Consider the following 25,400-nt stretch of genomic DNA (forward strand, 5'->3'; position numbering starts at 1 on the left):
AGAGGCGGGATCCGTTTCAAGTCCGCTCAGATCCCGCCTCTGTCACTGACTGGCTGATCGTCTGACGTATCGTCTCGGGCCCGCGTCAGACACCAGGAAGCGTCCAGAAACCAGGACCGGAGCGCCGCGATGCGGGACCCGCCGCTGGAACCCAGGAGAAAAAATGCCCCCTCCCCCTGCTTGAGTACCCCTTTAAGCCCCTATTCCACGGGCCGACTGAGAGGAGCAAACAAGCGCTATTAGCGCTTGTTTTCTCCTCATTCCCCACTCGCTGCCACTGCTATTCCACGCAGCAGCAGTGAGCAGGTAAGTCCGGGGGGGGGGGCAGCCCATAACATATTCCATGGAGCGACAGCAGCAGATCGTTGTATGAGTCGTTTGTCTTTCAACATGTTTGAAAGACAAATGGCGCAATGATCAGCCGACATGAACGGCTGATCGTTTCCTTCTATTCCACGGGACGATTATCTGCCGTAACAGTCGATAATCGTTCCGTGGAATAGGGCCTTTAGGGCTGCGTCCAACCTCTTCAGCCACCATTATTCAAGTGCTGAACAATCAGGCTGGAGCATGCTGAAGTTGCGCTCATCTCTATCACAACAGGTCTTCCATGTCTATCATCCCCTGGCCCATAGAGTTAAAAGAATAGTCAGCACATCAGACCGCCACTTTATTTAAACAAGGAAACATCAGACCCCCGTTCTTGTGATCAGTAAGGGTCCCAGGTGTTGGATTCCCTCAGATCAGACATTTAGAGTGATAATCTGCCTAATCAGGCCTATTCAGCAGATCATCACTCCATGTAATAAAGACAACGATCAGCCGATGACAATGATCATCGACTGATCGTGTCTTTTGGTGCTGACCTAAAATCATCGGCTAATAACGATGCTTGGTCGACGGCTGAAATAAATAGAGTAGATACGGGTCCTATGTCTCTTACAGAAGTAGCAAGTTATATTGATGAACAATTTGGCACAACGTATTTTTGATCTCATTCCATACTTCCTCAGGTACAATCATATAGAAGGCTCTTGCTCAGACACACAGACATACTGTGTACATGTCAGACCATCAGGCCAGTGAACACCCTTTTATGACATACGCTTGGCGTGAAGGGGTTAACAGGTGCTCCTGTGTGTGTTGTGCTGTTTACAGACCTGGCGCTGCATACTCATTAGCACATCCTGTAGATCCCGTCACTACCTCCTCGCCGCCTGTAGCTGTTCTTACACTGATTGCATTTCACTGTTAATTTGTCACCGTCATTGTTGCTCTAGATGCATCTGAGCACCTTTCACTGATTAAACCTTCATTATGCAAGAGACCATTTGTATTTAGAGGTTATTTTTAGACTTGATATTAGTCACTGGCCGTGCCGTTCTCCGTCGGAGCCCTCCATCCTACCCTTTAGGGTCTGGACTCGCTTTTCACACCTGCATTCTTAGCCAATTAGCCGCAATGTGAGAAAACGTTCGCTGGTAAAGTGTCTGCAAAAATTTCTGCACATGCCAGCGTTGTTACTCTCACGATTGTAGCAAAGTGCAAAAGATTAGGAAATGTATAGGAGTGGATTGGATGAACAGCAATTATGTCCAATATTCTTATTATTCGCTTTGGTCTATGTGCAATGCATAAATCGTCCAGGCCCTGGTCTGCACTGTTTGCCAAGGAAGTAAAGGTCAGCCTGTGTACTGTGTATGGAGACTAATAGAGATAAGCGAATCACTCGTAAATTCGTTTAGCGAAGTTCACGAATATTCGCACGAATTTTCAAATTCCTTAGATTTGCTTCACTTTTCTCTAGAGGTTAATGTAATACAGGCAACTCCTGGTCATAGACTAAGAAAACCACTAGATGTTTAAGCTCCTTGCATTGCTTATAAAAGGGAGGAATCTGATAATGTCTATATGTTAAAGGGGTTAAATAGCGCTTCACAAAAATGGCCACTTTCTTCCAGAGACAGCATTACTCTTGTCTCCACGTTGGGTGCAGGTTTTGTAACTCATTTCCGCTGCCAGCCAGACATGGAAGATATTAGTAGCACATTTGCATTTTGCATAATTTCTGCCAATAAAAAAGTAGATAGATCTTGTAAAGTGGTTGTTTCCAACTCCTAATCCAGCACTTCCCTCTTTCCAGGATACAAAGGAGGTAATTAGAGATGAGTGAAGTGCTTTGTTTGATCAGCGATCTGCTCATTATGCCGCTGGCCTTTTAGCGCTGCTCTGCTCCCTGCCACTCCACCCCGGGTGCCAGGGAAAAGCTGGATACAATTCCGGAAAACTGGGAGGTTTCCCAGGATTGGATCCAGCTTTTCCCGGCATCCTGGCAGGAGTGTCAGGGAGCAGAGCAGCACTGGCAGCGGGAGGCCTGATGAGTGAAGTTCAGATCAAACTAAGCGATTCCCTTGGATTACATTCGCGATTCGCTAATCTCTAGAGGTAATTTTTCACCTCAAAGAGAGCGGTATAACTTGCATGTGAAGACATATAGGCCACTGGGAATTCAGGGAAGAAGGATAAGCTCTCTGATGCCACATAGTTTCTTTTCAAGCCAAGAAATTTGACTCCTTTAAGAAGCCTTAGAACATGACTGGGGATGTAATAAAGTCAAGCCATAAACTCCTCAGAAGCAGAAGTTACCCATCTATAGACAAGACCCAGTAATACATTATAACAAGATGCCAGACTAGATGTTTGTGCACATGGGCAAGGATTTTCCAGCTGTAGGGAAACATTGGGGTAATAAATTCTCTTGTTTTTGACTTCTTTCAGGTAAACCAGCAAACAGCTTACATTGCATTGATCACAAACAACACCGGAGTGTCCTCCCCTGCAATAGACATATCTAATATCAGCATCCTGGACAACATCACCGGCCTGGTTATAGCAGACACCAGCTCTAATGCAAGCAGCTCCGTTGCAGGGACGCAGACCTTCCTAAAAGACTCTCTAAGAGGTGATCATCCTATCTGTGGAGAGAGTATATAAAAACTAGAGAATCCTTTAGACGTCAGCGTGGGGCTTTCACTATTCTATGTGCGACAGCCGCTGATGCTGAGCGTGGGGAGCAGAATAAAAGATTATTCTAATTCAAGTCATAGCAAAACTTCCCATGAATGCTAGTATGTACAGTGTGTCACCATGTGAAAAAAAAATCCCCTCACTTTAGAAAGGCAGAGAGTATGCAGGATACAACCATAATCATAGCACTTTGTTCTTCCTCCATTCATCGCAGTGATTGCAGCTTGTGGATTACAGTATAAGGAATATCAGAACAAACCCAGAATATTCTTGGTGCTTAAAGGTGTAATATAAGGAGATGGAATAAGAGGATATTCTGTGCTGATATCCAACTATAAACAGGCTTCTTTATGTCATATGTGATAAAGGTTTTTCTTTATAACTGTACTTTTGTAATTTTTTATTTTAAATGTTTTTATTTTACCCTTTTTTAAGATATCTGCTTGCTTTCATTGGATTTAAACATTCCTGCTTAAAACTTGAACATGTCCATTGAACATACCCATTGAGAGCTATGATACAGTTAAAGGGAACCTGTCACAATAAAGGTGCATGTTATACAGCAGGGAGAGCTGAGCAGATAAATTTATAGTTTTGTGTTAGAAGTATTTACTTCTGATATTGCACTAAACCTCTGCCCATTCTGGGCTTGGAGTCCAGTGGGCGGTCCTAATCAGTGACTGACAGCCTTCCATGTAAGAAGAGGTCCAACAGCATCCAAAAAATCTTCAGCACACTTCAGTTAGTCTGGACCCAAGCATGCCGCATTTGATTACTGGTGGCTGGAAAATTTGGATGCAGGGAATCCTGGAAAACATGGATATAATCAGGGGCAGATGAACTTTACTATGGGCCTTGGGCTGTTCACCAAGCTTGGGCCCCCCCCCCCCAACCCACTGTAATAATGGCGGCACTAACTTTAATCTTTTTCCTCCATAATGCAGCTGTTAGGACTCGGAGTGCTTCTCAATTCCAGCCCTCAGGCCTCACTAACAGGTCATGTTTTAAGGATTTCCTTAGTATTTCACAGGTGATATAATTATACTCAGTGCATCAGGTCTTATCACAGGTGATCTTTGTATGGGGTATCCTCAAAACATGACCTGTTGGTGAGGCCTGAGGACTGGAATTGAGAAGCACTGCTGTAAAGGACCTGTGGTGACATCATTGTCACATAATAAGGTCCTTCAGAATGTTAATGCATTGTCTACTGGCTGCAGTTTTGCCCTGATTTATGCAAAATTGTATTAAAAAGCAGTGATTTTTATGCATATCATGGCAGAACTGTAGTCTGGAAATAATACACCACTGAAAGTATAAGTCTGTTTGGGAGGCCAATGGCCCCCCAAGAGCTCAGGGCCTCGGGCTACCGCCCGAAACTGGCCTGTTATGATCTGCTACTGTAACCTATGACTGTATCTATGTTTTCCAGGCAGCATTAGGGCTGCAGCCACTGGTAATCAAATGCTGTATGATCAGGTTTGGACGAGACCGAGTATGCCTGAGTTTCACTTATCTGTAGTCAATACTATATATATCTGCTAAGCTCTCCCCGCTCTACAGTTTGTAGGTAGACTGACTAGTTCCAGGAGACTGTACTATACAGCTAACTGTTATGTCTGGATTTTAATTGTCAGGATTTGCAGGCATTCTCCTATGAAGCCTGTGAGCTGGATAAGCTTCTATGTCGGGTTGTCAGTCCGAGTGCTTTTTTTCACATACTACCTGCACATGCGCTCTAAAAAGGTTCATCAACCTCAAATCTTATCAAATGCTATTTTGTAATTTCCTTTAGTGCGTCCCTCCAGAAAATATAAAGCCATCCTGGCCATAAGATGATCGCATAGATGAGGGGTGGTATAAGACATAGCTCTACTATAACTGTAATAAACCAAGCATCTGTGTGTCCATCCCATGAATAGGACAGATCTTCATCCTTTGGAAGTAAAAATAAACATTTATTTTTTTCCATTTAGTTTATACGATTATAGCTTATGAGATGTATGAAGTATATTAGAAACTTGACATATTTTCCTAATATAATGATATAAGGGGTATTATATTAAAAAGTGATGGTAGAGCATAAAACTGTACTCATCTACAACTTATCCACCTAGGGCAGCATAAACTAGTGACAGCAATGTTGAACAGATCGTTGTATTACCTGTATAATTATGTTCAGCTGTTCTCCTAATATGTAGGAGAATAGGATTCTTGCCCCTTCCTTCCCCCGCCTTCCAATTGCTGATTGACAGTTGACTGCCTATACACAGCATGGATAGATAACTGCCAATCAGCAGCTGGTGGGCGGAGTTTTCTGCTTCTCATGAATATCCAGGACTACTGGGATCACAGATATAATGGCGAGGACTACCTCAACCAGATAATCTGAAAGCTTGGTGACAACCTCTGTGGACTCTGGGATAAAAAAACCTACATAATTATTCCGGGATTCTAGATGGGGTAGGGGCTATGGATTGATTGTTATCTACTTGGGTATAAAAGGAAGAGAAGAATATCTCTTCTTTTATGATGAATTCTATGGTCTGTTTTTCCATATTACAGCTGGAGATGTCTACCAAGTTTCATACACTGCTTCACTAAACACAAAAGAAGCCAAGAATGGGCTGGCGTTCTCTCTTCCCGCTGTGATAACCTTTCAGAATTCTTCAGAGGTAAACGTAACCAAACACATCTTTCTTCTCCGGCATTTAGAAGAAACCTTTAAAAAAACAACACTCAATGTCTGGGGACTCCTGGATTTTACAGGCAAAATTATCACAAGAAAATCAATTTGACCTCTATGTGCATAAAATTAACATAAAAGCATTGAAGTCTTAATAACAACAAAGATGGTGGTGTTGAGGGGGGGGTATACTTAGTCAGTTAATTTTTGTTACATCAAAAGTCCATTGAGAACTCCTATTAATGGTGGTGCAGAGCCGAGTGTGACATTTGCCTTGTTTCTTCTTGTTATAATTTGTCACTTATGCCTTTTATGCTTTTGGATGCAGTGGTTCACTTGCTATCGCAGGCATAACTATGACTTAGGTTAAATGGACTCTGTACCAACAATCTGCCCTCCCCAAACCGCTTATACCTTCAGATAGCTGCTTTTAATCCAACATCTGTCCTGGGGTCTGTTCGGCAGGTGATGCAGTTATTGTCCTAAAAAAATACTTTTAAACTTGCAGCCCTGTCTCAAATTGGCATGGCTTTTGCACCGCCTCTCCGTCCCTTCTCCTCACCCTCTTCACCATTAGGAATGCCCTAATCAGGATTTCTGCTATGCATAACCTGTGTGAACACTGCACAGGTGCCTTAACTATCCAGCACTTGTGCAGTGTTCCGACAAGTGATGAACAGGAGAAATCCTGCCTGGTGAAGAGGGCGGGGAGGAGGGACAGAGAGGTGGTGCAAGGTTAGGGCATGGGTACTCTAGGCCAGGCCAATTTGACACAGGCCTGCAAGTTTTTAAAAGTTGTTTTTAGGACAATAACTGCATCACCTGCCGAATGGACCCCAGGACAGATCTTGGATTAAAAGCAGCTACTGTATCTGATGGTAAAAGCAGTTTGGGGGCAGTTTGCTTTAAAGAGGTATTCCAGCTGGAAAAAAAAGATTTTTTGTTTTTTACGTTTCTCTTATAAAGTTATATAATTAACTGTATACATTTTTTTTGGGTTGAATAGCAACAGTAAGGGGTGATATGGCCCCTCTGCTACATGACTTATATTAGGCAGCAATAGAGGGAAAAAAATTACATTTTTACGTTGTATGTTGTCTCTATACTGGCTCCTTGTTGGTATAGGTTTTGTATATAACGGGAATGTTTCTGTGTTTCTTTGATTCTAGATCTCCGGTACAACATATACCATTGTGGCCCCCTTCTCTGTCACCACCAAAGAAATCTCAACTGTAAGTCCTTCATATGAATTCTCATATATAAAATCTATCTGTTAAAGGGGTTATCCAGGTAACAAAGACAATATTCTAATATTCCCAATACCACCCTATGTCTAATATACATGTATAACTTTTTTTGCGTTTTTTTTTCTCATATTTACCCGCTCTGGGTGTCTAAATTCCTCTTCTCTGTGTCCACTCTGACAACACACTGCTCCCTCTTTCCCCTCCCTTTGTAGACATAGGACATGTGATCTCTTCTCTGAGGGCTGGGCTAGCTGTCTATTCACTTCGTAACCCGACCCCCAGGAGACATCATCTGCATCATCTTCATGCACCTATTCACTAGTTGAAGTGCTGCTTCCATAGACTTACATGTTTCACTGAGCCTATGTTTCTGTAATATGAAAAGTTATAGTGCTATCTCTGCTTGCTGTCAGTGAATGCAGGCATATGTAAGTCTTTTTGTCTCAGCTCTGTGTATTGTGTTATAAATGTTCTAAGAGCCTTGATGGAACTAGAATGTTTTCATTCACAACCAGCAAGCAGAGATGTAAACCTGGATAAAGATGCCCATTATGCAGCACTTAACTACACAATTTGTGCATCAGCTCTGCTAAATCATACTGGGGTAATATGATGCAAAATCAATGAAAAAAACAGCCCTGTGTTTACTGTGCAATAGTAATGACAACAGTGGGTAAAGCTAAGGGGTAAATACACAAACTGATCAATTAGGGAGATGCATGATGGGAAATGTGGTTTCCTGGCTGGCACCATCTTGGATATAGATCGGCTTTTAGAAAAACTTGTAACTTAGGAATGGCAGCAGCTAGAAAGATAAGAGATGGCTCAAGATACTCAAGGGGAACTTAGTATGTAAGACCAGCTAGCATTTCTTTTTTACACTCTTAGGTGGATAACCCCTTTAAGCTTAAAGGGGCACTCCAGATACTTTTTTCCAGCTTATACATTGCTTTAATAAAGTTATATTACTTTGGTGGCAGCAGAGGGACCCATGTCACCCCTTACTGCTGTCACTTAAAGTGTCACTGTCGTTATAGCTTTCAAAGTCTAAATCAACAGTAGATGTGATATAAAGCAAGTTTGCAATGTACATTTAAAGGACAACTCCGGCGAAATTTTTTTTGGGCTTATTTAACACACATTACAAAGTTATATAACTTTGTAATGTGGTTAAATACCCGGTCTGGCCCCCTTCCCCCACTTTCCGACCCCTGACCCCCCACCCCGGAAGTTAAAGAATGTATACATTACCTATTACGGTCGTCACGGTCCTCTTCTCTGGTGTCGGGTGACGTCAGAGCTGGGGGGGCGGTCCGGGTCTTCTTCCTCTTCGGCGTCTTCATTGAGAGTGAATGGGAGAGAAAAGGCTGCTGGTGCACATGCGCACCAGCAGCCTTTTCATTGGCTGGAGCGCATCACATGGCTTCCAGCTTGCTCAGCCCTGATTGGCTGAGCTTGCTGGAAGCCATGTGATGCGCTTTAGCCAATGAAAAGGCTGCCGGTGCGCATGTGCCTTTTCTCTCTCATGGACCCGGAAGCAAGAGACATCGCTGGATGGCGGACGCAGGTGACGGTGAGGCGGACGGCAGGCGAATGGAGAGGCGATCGTCACCGGAGGGATGGTGAGTATGGTGTCTGTGTGTGTCTGTTTTTTTTTTTTGGGGGGGGTCCCGCCGGAGTTGTCCTTTAAAAAAAAAAAAAAAAAACGTCACTTCCTGTTTTCTGAGTTTTTTTTTTTAGAAAACAGGAAGTCCTGTGTCTCCTAGGTTATCTCAGCGCTCACAGAGAAGACAGTCATGTGACACATTAAGCCGTGACTCTCTATATTGGCTGGAATCCCTGTGTTTAGTCTGTGTTTTTAACAAGTCTAAAAATCTGCCTTCAGGAGACTGGACCTGGATTTCTGGTAAATTCAGCTTTGTTTTACAGCATGATAACAACAAAAATAATGAATGTAAATTGCAAACTTGTTTTATTTCAAATCTACTATTAAATTTAGTTTTCAAAAGTTATAATGACCGTGACACTTTAACAGAGGTATGTATGTAACTTATGCTGGGTTTACACGTAGCGATTATCGGGGAATTTTCGCGATAGCGATCGAATTCGAACGATAATCGTACGTGTAAACGTGGCGAACAATCGAAAAATCGTTCATTTTGATCTTTTAACATGTTCATAAATCGTCGTTCATTGTTCGCAAAAAATTCGCCGATCGTTCCGTGTAAACAGTCGTTCACTGATTTTACCTATGTGTGAGATAGGCTTAAGTGTTCCCAAAACGATCGCATAGCGACTTTTCTGTACGATATATCGTACCGTCTAAACGCTGATCGTTAAAAAAAAAAATCGTTACTTCGAAATCGTTAATCGTACGATCGGGCCAATAATCGCCTCGTGTAAACTTAGCATAAGGGTCCATTTACACAGAAAGATCATCTGACAGATTATCTGCCAAAGATTTGAAGCCAAAGCCAGGAATAGACTTGAAAAGAGGAGAAATCTCAGGCTTTCCTTTATGACCTGATCTCTGTTTATAGTCTGTTTCTGGCTTTGGCTTCAAATCTTTGGCAGATAATTTGTCACATAATCTTTCTGTATAAATGGACCCTTAAAACAATATATTTATTTTAATTACTTCATATTACAAAGTAATATAATTTTTTAAACCAATGTATTAGGGAAAAAAAATATTTTGAGTCTCCACAGTACCCCTTTAAATCCAAACAGGCCCATATTTCTTAATTTCAGGTATTTTTCGTCTTGTGCATCCTAAGTCACTTGGTTATTTGTTTTTTTTTTTTTACACTTACCTATCGGAAAAGTTGCATCTGTTACTGATTGTATGTTTAATCTGAGAAATTTATAAAACCTTAGGAAAAAGGACAGTGGTGCAGTTGCCCATAGCTACCAATCAGATTTCAGCTTTTATTTTTCACAGACCATTTTGAAAATGAAAGGAAATCTGTCACTAGATTTATGGTGCCTTAAACGAGGGCAGCATCAGCTAGTCACAGAAATGCTGAACAGATCGGTGTATTACTTACATCATTCTGTTTAGCTGTTCTCCCAATATGCGGGAGAATAATATTCTTGTCACACCCCACACCCCTGCCTTCAGCTGCTGATTGACAGGTGACTGCCTATACACAGCATGGATAGTTAACTGCCAATCAGCAGCTAGTTTTCTGCCTTTCATGAATATCCAGGACTACTGGGCTCACACACATGATAACTACCTATTGTCCATGTTATTCAGGAGGATATCTCTGAATCAGCTGCACAGAACAATGTAAGTGATACATCATTCTGTTCAGCTTCTCTGTCACTAGTTGATGCGATAGGACAGCATAAACCTACTGACAGAGTCTCTTTAAAGATAGACTCTGATTGGCTGTTGTGGGCAACTGCTTCACCAATGTTCTTTACAAAGTTTGATAGATCTCCCCCACTGTTTGTATGTGGCATGGTGCAGCACTGAGGAACATAATATGGGAGAATTTATTATTAATGGGGTGTGTGTGTATGTATATAGTTGTATATACTGCCTCTAGATATTAGACTTGTCCCCTTTATATATCTGTCATGAAACATTTATAGCTGGACTTGTTCAAAGCATCTGCATACACAGGGCGCTCTACCGTCAGCCTGTGCCTGGCAGGACTTCTCACGAGGTGGCCGCCTTTGAAGTTTTCCCAGCCCACGTTTTTACAGACACACATTTGTAGATTTGTTTTTTTCATCTGTGATGGAAACTAATGGGATTAGCTCTATTGTTGTAGCATATAAACTTTGTGCTTTGACAAGACTTCTCAACCAAGAACCTCAAAATGGTTTTCTATTTTGGTTTGCCGGAAAATCCCTAGTCATCTTTTAAGGCTCTTAAAAGGGTCAAGCAGAGACGCTATTGCCAATAGACGGCAGCTCTATTCCTTTTGGATGATAGGTACTTTACATACTTTTTTCCCCAGATAGCATTGCCTAGTCTGTAGGACTCTACACCAGCTCGGTGGTCTCACCATTGAGGCACAACCCTTACACCAACATCAAAGCACCCTGTTCTATACTGGTAATTGGGCAAGAAACTTGAAACAGTGTAGAGATAGGTAACTCTTCCTTTTGGAGAAGCTTCTGGCTTGGCTGGTAATCTCTATTCGTGTTTCGAGCATTGACTTACAGAGAAGCGACCTCATCGTAAAAGTCCCAGTTGGATATAATTAGGATTGGTTAAAAATGTTTCCATCCACTAATAGCAAGCAGATTTCTTGCTTGACAAGGCATCAAATGCACATTAGAAAGCTGTATATTCTTTTATCAAGTACCAGGGCCCCTCCAAACATCACATGCCTTTTAGACTGTGGGAACTGTTGGTGCTAATGGGCCTTGTAAGGTCTGGTGGCAAATGCGTTCTCTGTAATGCATATATTAGTGGTACTGGAGGTATATGAATCGATTATAAGATCTTTAACTGCAATCTTTGTAAAGCCGCAGGTTATTTTCCTAAAGGTGCTATAGAGGGGTTAGAGGATTGCTGCCAATCATAGGATATCTCATATCCATAGCATAGGGGATAACCAGCTGATCGATGGGTGTCCAACTGCTCAGTGAATGAAATCCCTATAGAAATATTTTTACAGTGCACTCTGTTTATCTAAAGGGGCATTGCACTTTTGTTCTTGTGATCACTGGGGGTCCCATCAGTCAAACACAAATTGATCTTCCAGGTATGCCTTGTTCTATGATTATGAGATAACTTTTGATTGTTGCTTTTGATTTATTTGCTATATTACTTGTAACTTCAAGGAAAAATGTTTCCCCTTCTCCATTTTCTTACAGGTTCTTCCTGACCATGGCCTACACGGAGCTGGCTTTGTCATTGCCTTTATTGTATCATTCTTACTGACGTGTGGTGTTTTTGCCCTTATTTACCGCACCAAGTGGTTAAAACAGAGAATGTCCGTAAGTCTTCTCTTACTCTTCACTTTCTTTATAACAGACCGCCCCTGTTATGTATTTAATTTTAGCTTTGTTATGTATGAAACACCAGTCTTCATACATTTCACTCCTCCTCCTCCTTCCTCCTCTTCTTCCTCTTCTTCCTCCCCCTCCCCCCACATCGGACTGCTATCGGCTGAACACTCATTCGGCCAACAGCTGTCTCTCCCTACCCCCATACACTTGCACTTCAGCTCGGCCAAGCATGGTTGTGTTCTGAATGAGAAAAGAGCTAACAAACAACTCTGGTGATTGGAATGCCCAATAAGAGCAAAAGAATTGGGTGTTGAGATTAAACAGCCTTATTCTTCTCTCCTATTCCACTCATTCCACTCGTATTAAAATTGCAGGGTGTAGCCAACGCTAATCTGGTGAATGTGGTGAATAACCAACAAGAAGTGTCAATGTATTATGTGGGTGCTCTGGTGGCTAGCAAGGAAAATTTTAAAATAAAATAAAAAATTAAAATTTTAGCGAGTATTTTTTTTAAAAAAAAATTATAATTTTGTAAATTCAGATGATGCATTGCTTTTTTTCTTACACTCATATTATTTTACTAATACATTTAGTTGGTAAGCCTTTTAATATTATGAGCTGCAGTATATTCTCTCTCCTCTTTTTCATCACGTAGAATCAAAGCACAAGATGTAGATATTGGTTATATTGCTGTGTTGTTGTGCCCTGGTTTCCCAATGTGGATAGAGCCCAGGAAGTTATATAACATCCAGTCTGTTCTACAAACATAAAATATCTCGCTCCTCAGCCTCAGGCTTTTCCACTCATCTCTTACTCTTCACAAGCCATATATAATATTAAGCGCGGCTGTGCGGGGACCACTGGGATTGCTTCATGTGTTTTATACTTCATGCAGATCCAATAATGCCTATTTTGATGTGATAAGGAACCTATTAGACCGACAAAACGCACAAGAATACCGTTTCCTAGCCCAATCCCCTTTAACGTCAATGTTAATCTTGAGCTTCATCTTACATTTCCAGGGAAAATCACATCAAGTTAACAGCGTGCAAAAAAGTGAATCTCCAGCCAAATCGTCCGATGGTGTTCCAGAAGACTTGACGGGGATTGACCGCTTGATTGACATAATATGCTTTGAAGAGGCAGAAAACATGCTTCAAGCATTGGAAGAGTGAGTGTTTGCTGTGTCTTTTCTTCTTTTCGCCTTGGAAGGGAAATCAACAGCAAAGAATACAGATTTCACAAATATAATTAGCCCTCTTGGGGGCCCATCTTTTTTCCTCTTTTTTTTTTTCTAGATGCACTTATCAATAATGGAGCCTTGGCTCGTCAAATAAATTAATTTTAAGGATTCTGAGATGCGGAACCCCTCATCTCTCCCCCTTTAGAAATACACATAGGGCTCCACTTTGCATAGTTATTGGACACAAATGGCTGTGTGCTGGATTCATGGCTTGAAGTGGTTGAACACCTGCTTAATGCCAACATCTGTCTGCTGCCCACAGAGAGAGAACTGCTGAAAAATAATAGCAGAACAGTTCTGTTGTGTAGTCTCCAGACAGTACAATAGCCTGGGGTACTCTTGTTGGAGATGTCACTGACAAAGCTAGAAGAGGTGCAGAGGTTGCCTTTGCACCTGGGTTGCTGTTCATGAGGGGTCCCAGGAGCCTTAGATGTACTATAGTTTACCCATTATCTGCTTTCACATTAATATAGGGCTCAGGAGACAATCTTTAGGAGGAGAATCACTCTACTGAATCTAATGTACATTTAATTTTAATAATTCTATACAGGTCAGAGCTTCCATTTTCTACTAATACAGAGCTTCAAATACTCTGCTTTCCTTTATATAACAACAGAATCTGGTAAAAATCTGGTTTCCTCCACTTGAGGGAGTTTGTCATATACAGATCTGTGTTTGAGTTCTCTGGAAGTTCTATAAATCCATTTGCCATAAAGTCCATCAGGTGATAGCTGCAGGTGCTAGTGGATTTATGGTGGGTTGCTAATCCCATGGGACTTTGATAACTATATGGCTAATCTTCATCCTGCATGTGTCTCAAAATTAGTGAAATTATTTTGAAATTATCACTTATTCTGGTATATTTAAGGGGACCTCTCAGCAGTTTTTTTTTAAATAAGCTTGTGGCAGTTTTATGTAAGTCATTTTAAGGGGTTATCCAGCGCTACAAAAACATGGCCACTTTTCCCCCTACTGTTGTCTCCAGTTTGGGTGGGGTTTGAAACTCAGTTACATTGAAGTAAATGAAGCTTAATTACAAACCACACCTGACCTGGAGACAAGAGTAGGGAAAAAGTGGCCATGTTTCTGTAGCGCTGGATAACCCCTTTAATACCTGTTATATACATATGTATCTGAATAACATGTTTTTAGTTATTACACTTTGTTTGCTTCCCATCCAGTATGTAACTGAAGTACCTAGAGTCACTGGGGTGTAACACTGCTTCTGTTAGGGTCCTATTACACTGAGCGATTTTTAACGACTAACGATAAACGATCGCAAACAAGATTGTTTATCGTTATGCTGCGTTTACACGTAACAATTATTGTGCGAATTCAAACGATAATCGTACGTGTAAATGCAGCGAACAATCAAACGACAAGCGAGAAATCGTTTATTTTGATCGTTGAACATGTTTTCAAATCGTCGTTGATCGTTCGCAAAAAATTCGCAGATCTTTCCGTGTGAACAGTTGTTTGCGGATTTAACCAATGTGTGAAATAGGCTTAAGTGATCACAAAACGATCGCAAAACGAATTTTTCCGTGTGATATACCGTACCGTCTAAACGCTGATTACTATGAAAAAAAAAATCGTACGATCGGGCCAATTATCGTTTTGTGTAAACGCAGCATTAACCTGAAACCGTTCACCATATTACACAGAACGATAATCGTTAGTTACGATCGTTACTATGATCGTTATTGCGATCACTACTATGATCGTTTATTCCTTCTGATCCTAGAAAAACAATGGACAATGTGCTATTACACTAAACCATTAGTGAAAAAACACGGAACTTGAGCAAACAGACGTGGAATTACAGCGAACGATTAACGATAATTTTAGGTTCAGATCTAAATAAACGATCAACGACATACAAACGATTTTTCGATCGTTGCCTGCAATTACATAGAACGATTATCGTTTAAATTCAAACGATTTAACGATTTTTTTGCACGATAATCGTCCCGTGTAATAGGGCCTTAAGTCAAGGAGTTCTCTCTACATTAATCTCTCCCGCTGCTGTAAGCACGCCTCCTGTCTGATGATTGACAGAGCTATCAATCATTAGGCAGGAGGTGTACTTGCAGTGTGTGTGGGTGGGTGGGGGAATAGAGAGTAAGACTCCTTGAATCAATTTGTTCTGTAACCCCCCCTCCCTTCCATGCAACACAGACAGACAGCATAGTGTATGAATGGGTGTTACATGACCTACATCGCGTTGCTTACAGGTTCTTTTTACTCAACTGGATTTAATTTATTATAATTTAGAGTTATCACTATGTGGACGTAATTCAGCACCTACAACTTTAGCTTTATCAGTTGTGCATTGACATAATTGTGCCGCTTTTGGGCTTCTTAAATAATTCTTTCGTTTGCTTTACCTCCAGCTCCGAGATTGGTAATATGACGCAGGCAGACACTTATTTAGAAGCTTGCCGAGTCCAGGTCTACAAGGAGGTGACTGGGATAGTACTGAGAGGCATGACAGAGGCGGGGGACCTCTCCCCACTGGAGGAGAAGAGAATGAATATGATCTTAAAAGGCCACTGGAGTGACCTGGAGAAGAGAACACAGGAGGAACATCAGAGGAAGCTGGTGGCTTTGACTGCAGAATGTAATCTGGATGGTAAGAAGCAGATGGACTCTCTAATTCACAAGCAGAAGGAGGCTGCAGAAGAGGCAGATGGAATCCTGAAGAATTCTGGAGAAAAGGTATACCTTCAACAAGTAACAATAATAATAGTAGATACCGTGTAAAAATAAAACCATAATTGCACATGTGATACAACAAGAATGGAGACCACTGGCTTCCAACCAGTAACATCATCAGGAGCCAGAGTGTATGTGATGGGGGACTTCCCTAGCTAATGCCATAGAAGTCAGTAATGTTTTACAGATTAGAGGGGGACTCCCAACTTAACTAACATAGTTATGTTAAACATATTTGCAAATACAACCATTTAGCAAACTTGCCTCCTTCTCCTGATATGCTGCTCACTACTTACCTTTGTTGACAGCTCATTGTCCACGGTATTGACCACAGTTCTGCTCCAAAATCAGTGGTCTGGCTATTTATATATCTTATACAGTATGTGTACATTATTTCTCTATACATTTACACAGTATCGATATATATTGGTCTGACCACTGCTTTTAGAGCAGAGCTGTGTTCGGCAACTTAGTCAATCAGCTGTCAACAATGGGGGGGAAGGAGCAGCATATTAGTTCTACGAGTAAATCTATATTAGTTGAGAAGAGAATACTCTTTTTAAGAGCGTTGTAAGTTTTGTGAAGTTTGCATTCTGCCCAGTTATTAATGTAATTTTTTACTAAATCCATTAACTTTGAATCTAACATTATAAATGGTCACTGCATGTCCTGTTATTTACAGCCATCGGGCTTTCTGTCCTCGATAATGTTGTTAACAAGCTGTGTAAGTGCTGGGACACTAAGTGGCTTGGTATTATGCAGTACTATGGTCCAGAATGAGGACACCTTATGTACCAGTAGGGTGGGTTTAGTTAAGGTTAAATTCAACATTGCTTTTAGCACAGGAGAACTACCTCTATAGATTCCTGGCATATCTGTGTGGCTCCCGTGGTACAAGGAGATGCATTGCTCTCTGCCCCTGTGGTAAGTCAATGCATGGAGCAAACCTGCAGGGGCTAATAAATTAGAGAACTAAGAAAGGATATTCAGATATGAATTGGTAGATTTTGTAGTGTCCCTTTAGTGACTATAATGTAACATGCATCATATGAGCGGCGTGACCCGTCACCTCTCCTGTCCAAATCCTGGCTTGTGTGGTCTTTCTAGAAATGTGGTCTGAGTACGGTTTTCTCACATTGGTAGATTTGCTTGCAGGAATCTTCCGGAACGTCCGCAGTGAATCATTCTTTATTGTCTTATTACAAGATGAATAAATGGCTAACAGACCCTTGAGGCTTTTAAACTTTGAAAGGTCGCTGTAAACACCAGCAAATGCAGCACGAAAACACTGGGGCTACATGCTGATGTACCAATCCGTTTAATAGAGGAGGGATGTACAGAGCCATGGTCTGGCGGAAATCAGGAGAAGTACCGAGAGGTTTTGTAGCCTATTCTATTATTAATAGTGACACATGCCAGGAATACGCAATCCTCCGAGATGCAGCATTTGAAGGATAGATGCATACTTGTAATTCTGGCGAGTCAGATTGTTAGTATTAGTTTAATAGTCCTTTTATTTTATGTGTGTGTAGTATAGTGTCTAGAGATTATGACGTTACTCATTAATGATTGAAAAATATGCAAAGTCGTCAAAATGCCGTGGCCCGGGTTGCTAGGACTGGTATCGAAACTGCTGGTGGGCTCTGGTGTTTTTTATGGGGCTACTTGTCACGGGGGCCAGGAATAACACACACAGCAACCAGACCTTGGTTAGGACTAATGTGAGGTGTGGAGTGTAGGTGTGGTGATAGAGATGACAGAGTCCCACTTTATACAAAGTTCAACTTTACTTAGAAAATTGATCTTTGGTGCAAGAATAGTAACAAACAGTGCTCAAGTACTTATGGGGTAGTCCTAATGGGGTAGTACTAGTCCCAGGTCTCCTGTCACTGGGTTGAGCTAGCTACTAGTATCCTTCCTCAGCAGAGAGTCATTAGTCAGTAGAGAGCGGCTAACTTGCACTGTGCTCTACTGCGGTACAGCCTTGGTGTTCCTCTCCTTTCTTTTGGTGGTTGACTGTCCAGAGTTTAAATAAATCCACAGCGCAGGCAAAGGTGGGTTGCTCCCTTGTCTCTGGCTACCCTGGGGATGAAACCTAGCAACTCATGGAGGTTGATTCACCAGTGCTGGAAAACAAACTAAACACATCCTGCCTGGCCTGAAGCCAGGGTAGTGACTAAATCCCATACTGTAAAGGGACCTCGCTGGGTGCACGCACACAGCTCTCCAGGCAAGCCCTGCCCTGGATGGATTTCATTGGCTGCTCCACTCCTGGCTTCCTAGCAGCCAAAATCAGATCCTGACTGACCCCCGACCCTAATCCGAACATTTAGTTTTAGGGTTAGGGTTGGGGGTTGGATTAGGGTTACTACCAAACTACTTAACTATTCCCTGGACACACAACAACCCTAACCCTCGGGTTTGGTGCTAATCAGGAAGGTTAGGGTTAAGGTTGGGGCTGTGGGGAGGGCTTGAACATGAGAAATCAGTGGGACGTAACCCTAATCCGACCGCCAACTCTAACCCTAAATTTAAACGTTCGGATTAGGGTCAGGGGTCTGGCAGGCTCTGATTTTGGCTGCTAGGAAGCCCAGAGTTGAGCAGCCAATGAAATCTGGCCAGGGCGGGGCTAGCCTGGAGAGCTGTGTGCGTGCGCCCAGCGAGGTCCCTGTACGGTATGGGATTAAGACACTACCTTGAAGCTAGGCACTTACTAACCAAACTAACTTACTGTAGACTATAGAGGGAAGTGTGTGTGTAGCTAAACCTAGTTTTGACCTTAGCTGTAATATGGGAGAGTGTGACACCTAGTGGTTGGAGTAAGGTACAGCAGCTTACTGCCCTAACTGTGACACTGAATAGAAACACTTTTACCTAGGTGTATGAAAAGAAGAAAAACACATAATGGGACACTACAAAAAAGCCATGTAAGCAACCTAAATAAGGTCTTTGCAAGGTTCAAACTTATAATGGTGGGGCAATGGTGATGGTCTAAAAGCTGGACTTCACCCCCGAGCATCCTTTACAATATAATCCAGATGTAAAGTGGTCCCACTCCATTAAATGGCAATATTAGATACCTTCTTGTAAGGGCCCTAATAGATGACCCGACACACTGTAAATAAGTGCAGATGTATTTGATTTATTGAGTCTATTACAAGGCTCGATTATGGTGCTGGGAGCGCTGGATGGTTTGTTTAGTGATTTGCTGTCATATTTCATCATCCCATATTGCATGGGGAGATGTGCGGCCAATGAGCGATGACTTTGTAGCACGGCAAAACAAAGTGACCGGCTGGCGGACGAGCTTTTCAGCTGAACTCTGGCCCTGTTACATAGGGCGATAGCAGCCTGCTTAGCTGGTAATTGTTCCATGGTGTTCTATAACCAATGTAAATCCAATTGATTGTCCTTCAAATGGAGCACCATTCATTCTCAGGGTTAGTGAGGATTCCAGATATAGGATCCCACTGGTTTCATGCTCCATATTTGCTTAAAGTGTCACTGTCGCGAATTTTTTTTTTGCAGAAATCAATAGTCCAGGCGATTTTAAGAAACTTTGTCATTGGGTTTATTAGCTGAAAAATACATTTTTATCAGGAAAAAGCAGTTTGAAGCTCTCCCCCCGTCTTCATTGTTCACCTATGGAGAGAGCAGGGCCGGATTAAAGGGAGGGCACCAGGGGCACGTGCCCCGGGGCCTCCACCACTTAGGGGCCCCCACCAGCTCGATCCCTAGCAGAACGGTGCTGCCTACCCAGGTTATCAGGCCATGTAATAGGGCCCTAACACAGTGGGCAACAGTGCGCAGAAAGTGCTGTGTTCTCACATTGCGTTATTAACACAAACACAATGTGGGAATACACCCCCCCCCTCCTGTCTCCTGTCTCTAGGGCCTGGCATCTTCCCCTGTACTGCAGCCTCTAGTGACCACGTGCATAACAGAAGAGGATGCTGACCCATACAGCCAGGAGCGAGGAGGGGTCTGTGCTAAGTCACCTACAGTAAGCAGCCATCTGTATAGATCGCGGTATAGTTTTTTTTTTTTTTGGGGGGGGGGGGGGAATTGTCGCCCGGGGCCTCCACCAACCTTAATCCGGCCTTGGGAGAGAGCTAAATAAAAGACCAAAACAGGACAACAAAGAGTTAATCTACAAATACCTCACCCTTTATCTCCTCTGACAGTCAGCACTGACCTCTCTGAGCTCTGATTACAGCGTTCACCCAGCTCAGTGCCTGTAATCCTCTGTTATCTGCTTTCTTCTGTCGGCTAACTCCCTCCTTCCTCCTCCCCTCTCCCTAGAACAGACTGGGTACGTCTGATGCAACAAGTCACAATTTCCTGATGTTTTGGAGTGGTTGGAAAAGAGGAGGGAGGGGGGGGGGGACCTGGCAAAAAGGCTTTTTACATGCAGATAATGGCATATTTGGCTAATAAACCCAATTACAAAGTTTCGCCTGGACTATTGATTTCTGCAAAAAAAAAAAAAAAAATACGACAGTGACTCTTTAAGGTGATTTTTTTAAAATAATTTCTAAGCTCTTTTACTTTTTGGAACTTTAGTGATTGACTCTAAGTTATGCATCAAGTTCTCAATGTCTCTGTAGCTTCAACACGAGTTCAATGAAGTATTACACTATTCCTATTGAAATCAATGGGCCATCGTTATCAAGGAACAATATTTGCAGCTTAAGGGGGGGGTCCTGAATGAAGAAACCTCCCTAAGAAGTAGAAGTGGGTGCAGCAATTGGCTTTTTTATTTGGGGGAGCAGCTTTTGGCCACACATTTCCCTTGAAGCTTTAGCGTTAATTCTCTAGTAGGATATTTGACAATGGGTTTTGTAAAGCAGACATCCACTTTAGCAATATCAATCATGGGGAAACTTCAATGTCGGGAAACAATTAGTGTAGAAACAAGTCTTTCCAAAAAGACAATAGACTATAAAAAGAAGTGCTTACATGGAAGACAATATATACAGCATTATCTTGGCTTTCCTGACTTTACTGTATAACGTTCTTAGTATACTGATGGGAATGTCTAAGAGTTTCCTACAAAATAGCATGAGAGGAAACCTGTTGCAGTGAAAATGTCCAATCCGCACGCAGCATGTTAAAGAGCAGGAGGAGCTGACTGATATATAGTTTTGTGGGGACAGATTCAGTATTGTACAGTAAGGCCTTATTCACACGTTCAGTAATATTTTCTAGTCCTGAAACAACCCCCTAAAAATTACAGATTGGACATCCGTAGTACATCCGTATTGCATCCGTATTGTATCGGTATTTCCATAAATCCGTTTTTTACTACTGACTGCTTTGTACAAGTTAATAAAGTTGAGTAGGTTAAAAAAAAAATAGCACCAGTTTGCCCAACCCCTAAAATAAGTCACACGATCGCTTGTCAGCCTGTGGTTGCTTAGAAACAGAACCTTGTGACCTATGAGTCATCCATATTTTTTTACGGGAATGCGGAAATACGGATGACAAACCTGTTGCAATCCGTAAACAATCCGTAAACAATTTATTTCAATGAGAGGATCTGTAAAAAAATCTGGGTCTGCACTAGCACGTGTCTTTTTTTTTTGGCATTCATTTTCATCCGTTTCATCTACTGATAGTTTGAATAGCCCAATAGACATCAATGTGCACTAACTCAGATACAGAAATACGGATCCGTAAATTACGGGACATGTGAATAAGGCCTAAGGTAGTAATTTAACGCTATGCTCATTTTGGGCTTAGAAGTCCAGTAGACAGCCCTGCTTATTGATTGACAGCATTCTTTGTATTAAGGTGGCCATACACCTTTAATAACTGATGGCTGAACGATCATTCAGCCATCAGTTATCTCTCCCAACTGGCTCCCGTTCTCCCTATACACAGGAACAGTATGCACGGTTGAGCTCCTCTGTGTTCTCTATGGGGGTGGGGTAAAGCCAGAATGCACTGGGTGCGGCTTATCTTTCCCAGAACAAAAGGGTCAGCTGTGATTTTTCCATCATGCCCAACCCCTATCTCCACCAACTTCTGTCAGTGGATATTGGGAGAGCCTCATACCAAGGGCCGAATTTGGCGTATGGGGACCTTATGGGTACATTCAGAGGTCACTGATTAGGTTCAACAAAGTACCAGGACCATGAGCATATTAAAGGGGTTGTCCAGCAAAAATCTTTTTTTTCTTTCAAATCAACTGGTATCAGAAGGTTATAAAGATTTGTAGTTCACTTCTATTAAAAATCTCCAGTCTTCCCATACTTATCAGCTGCTTTATGTGATGCAGGAAATGTTGTTTTGTTTTCAGTCTGACACAGTGCTCTCTGCTGACATCTCTGGCGGAGACAGGAACTCTCTAGAGAAGGAGAGGTTTTCTATGGGAATCCCCAGTGAAAACCTCTCCTGCTCTGGACAGTTCCTGTCTCGACCAGAGATGTCAGCAGAGAGCACTGTGTCAGACTGAAAACAAAACAACGTTTCCTGCATCACATAAAGCAGCTGAAAAGTATGAGAAGACTTGAGATTTTTTAATAGAGGTAAATTACAAATCTGTATAACTTTCTGACACCAGTTGATTTGACATAAAAAGATAAAAAGATTGCTGGACAACCCCTTTAAATGAATAATTACAACTTATACTGGATCTTTTCCCACAAAACTATTTATCAGTCTTCCCAGCTTCTCCTGCTCTATGACATGCAGCCTGCAGACTGAATTTTCAGAGCAGTAGGCTTCCTTCAGAGCTGTACTTCAGTAGTGCACCATATTACTAATGTAGTGTCTGTTAATATTTGATCCTGCAATGCAATCTCCTCTCTATGGGCTCCATCCATGCATGAATAAGTTGTATACTTCTGATGTGTAACCCCTCTGAAGACAGAAGACCTGGCCTGCCATTCTGGAACATTTGTTTCATGAACATCAGTCAAAATGTAGAATACATATCTGTAATAAGAATGAGTTTATAAATTATACAGCATGCACATACTATCTGTATTGCGTCTGTAATCAATACTTATTAGATAGTGTGCCATGTATTTCAATGGATGCTTAAAGGACAACTCCCACAAAAAATTTTTTTTGCTCATTTAACACACATTACAAAGTTATATAACTTTGTAATGTGATTAAATACCCGGCCTGCCCCCCTTCCCCCACTTTCGGACCCCCGACCCCCCACCCCGGAAGTTAAGGAATGTATACATTACCTATTACGATCGTCACGGTCCTCTTCTCCGGGGCGGCATCTGGTGACGACGACGTCAGAGCCGAGGGGCGGTCCGGGTCTTCTTCCTCCTCGGCGTCTTCATGCAAAGTGAATGGGGATGAAAAGGCTGCTGGTGCACATGCGCACCAGCAGCCTTTTCATTGGCTGGAGCGCATCACATGGCTTCCAGCTTGCTCAGCCCTGATTGGCTGAGCTTGCTGGAAGCCATGTGATGCGCTCCAGCCAATGAAAAGGCTGCCGGTGCGCAAGCGCACTGGCAGCCTTTTCCATCCCCTGGACCCGGAAGTTGGAGACATCGCTGGATGGCGGAAGGCGGCGACGGAGAGGCGGACGGCGGGCGAATCGAGTGGCGATCGTCACCGGAGAGATGGTGAGTATGGTGTCTGTGTGTGTCTGTGTTTTTTTTTTTTTTGGGGTCCCGCGGGAGTTGTCCTTTAACAACCAAAAATATATAAGAGTGTTGCATTCAGCTATTAAATACAAATACCACATATAAAATAGATGAAATCTCATATTAACCCTTATTCTAACATAATTTTATTACCTAATTTAACGGGAACCTCTAATAATCTTCATGTTGCTTCCTCCTGCCCCACCATACCTGATTGATAGATCACACCCTGTTTAGGTGTTGGAGGGTATCAATCAATCAAGACCAATGAGGCAGGGAGAAACCACTAGTGACCACCCTGGTGGCTCATGATTGATAGAGCATAAAGGTGATGAAAGATTCCCTTTAAATTTCCATATTTGTTGTTTTAGATCATGTTTCAGAATACTTAAAGGGGTAGTGCGGCGGTAAACAATTATTCACAGAATAATACACATTACAAAGCTATACAACTTTGTAATGTATGTTATGTCTGTGAATGGCCCCCTTCCCCGTGTCCCACCACCCCCACCCGTGTACCAGGAAGTGTGGTGCGCTATACATACCTGTCACGTGCCGACCCCCGTCTCAGATGTTCAGTCTGCGATGTCGTCTTCGGACGGCCCGGACGAATCTCTCCGAGCGTCCTGAGTGCAGGCCGCCCTCTTCAGCGTCATCGGCTGCTCAGGCGCGATTGGCTGAGCACAGTTATGCTCAGCCAATCGTGGCTGAGCAGCCGATGACGCGGCAGATGGCGGCCATATAACTTTGTAATGTGTGTTATTCTGTGAATAATTGTTTACCGCCGCACTACCCCTTTAACAGGAGAAAACTTCTTTTTTGTCTGATAAGATATATTACACAGGGTTCACTTGTTCTACTATTCTATAAAGATTTTTACTGAAACAACAATGTCGTTTTAATTACTGTCTATTTTATGCTTCATACTTATTTACTATAAATTATTATATGCTCTGAAAACTCTTCCTTTTTTTTTCTTTTTTGTTCCTCAAAAAATAATGCCTTGGACTGTGTTCACACCTCCAACTGAGATTCTGTGATATTTAAGAGAAAGAATAACACCACATGCAGTGCTAATTTGCCTGTCAAAACAACAGACACTGCTACAGAACTTAATGGATACCATTAAAAGTCAACAGGGTCCTCAGGCTCTGCCATTGGTTCTCATATGACATATCTGACAGAGTGTTATGTCTTCTGTTTATAGTGGAAGCCACAGCAGTAATGTGGAGAGAGCTTGGACTATGCACAGTGAAGTAATGATATAGGGCATGGGTCTCCAAACTGCGGCCCTCCATCTGCTGCAAAAACCACAATTCCCATCATGCCCGGACAGCCAAAGCTTTCGATTTGGCTGTCCAGGCATGATGGGAAATGTAGTATTGCAACAGCTGGAGGGCCACAGTTTGGAGACCCATGATATAGAGCAACCAGTGTACATTTACACTTTATACAGGTCACGAAACAGCTGATCTGATATGTACCTATAGCAGTTGCCTTTCCTGGGTTCTAACTGTACTTTCCAGTTTCCAAGAAAAAAACAAAAACTTGGTGATACTGTCACCCCCCTAACTCTCGTTACATTTCATTGGTTAAGTGTCACTTTGGCAGAGCTTCACAGCAGTTGGGCCCCATCTCCCGGCTGGGAAGAGTGACCCAACTGTCGTGAAGCCCCGCCTATGGGGACACCGTCCACTAATGAAATTATTTTAGAGCAGAAAGAAGACACTGACACTTTTACAAGTATATATCAAATGTGCAGTATCTAAGCTTGTGGATTGGCTCAGAGACCGGCACGTGGAGTAAAGGGGGTGACAATATCACTTAACACCTGACACCTCTAAGCTTTACTGTCCCTGCATTTTTTTTTTATTTAGAGGGTTTTTGTTTTTACGCTG

The 25,400-nt window shown here is 42.3% G+C and overlaps 1 protein-coding gene across 1 annotated transcript in view; it reads left to right on the top strand.

Annotated features, from left to right (window-relative positions):
• EVC2 (EvC ciliary complex subunit 2) overlaps window positions 1-25,400 on the top strand; it is an 80,527-nt gene that overhangs the window by 14,332 nt on the left and 40,795 nt on the right. Inside the window, exons 5-10 of the mRNA XM_069977397.1 lie at window positions 2,779-2,962; window positions 5,593-5,702; window positions 6,883-6,945; window positions 11,797-11,919; window positions 12,954-13,102; window positions 15,568-15,892. Of these exons, the coding sequence (XP_069833498.1) occupies window positions 2,779-2,962; window positions 5,593-5,702; window positions 6,883-6,945; window positions 11,797-11,919; window positions 12,954-13,102; window positions 15,568-15,892 (954 nt within the window). The remainder of the gene's footprint in view (window positions 1-2,778; window positions 2,963-5,592; window positions 5,703-6,882; window positions 6,946-11,796; window positions 11,920-12,953; window positions 13,103-15,567; window positions 15,893-25,400) is intronic.

The sequence above is a fragment of the Dendropsophus ebraccatus genome, chromosome 7 (genome assembly GCF_027789765.1).
Source record: "Dendropsophus ebraccatus isolate aDenEbr1 chromosome 7, aDenEbr1.pat, whole genome shotgun sequence".
NCBI lineage: Eukaryota > Metazoa > Chordata > Amphibia > Anura > Hylidae > Dendropsophus > Dendropsophus ebraccatus.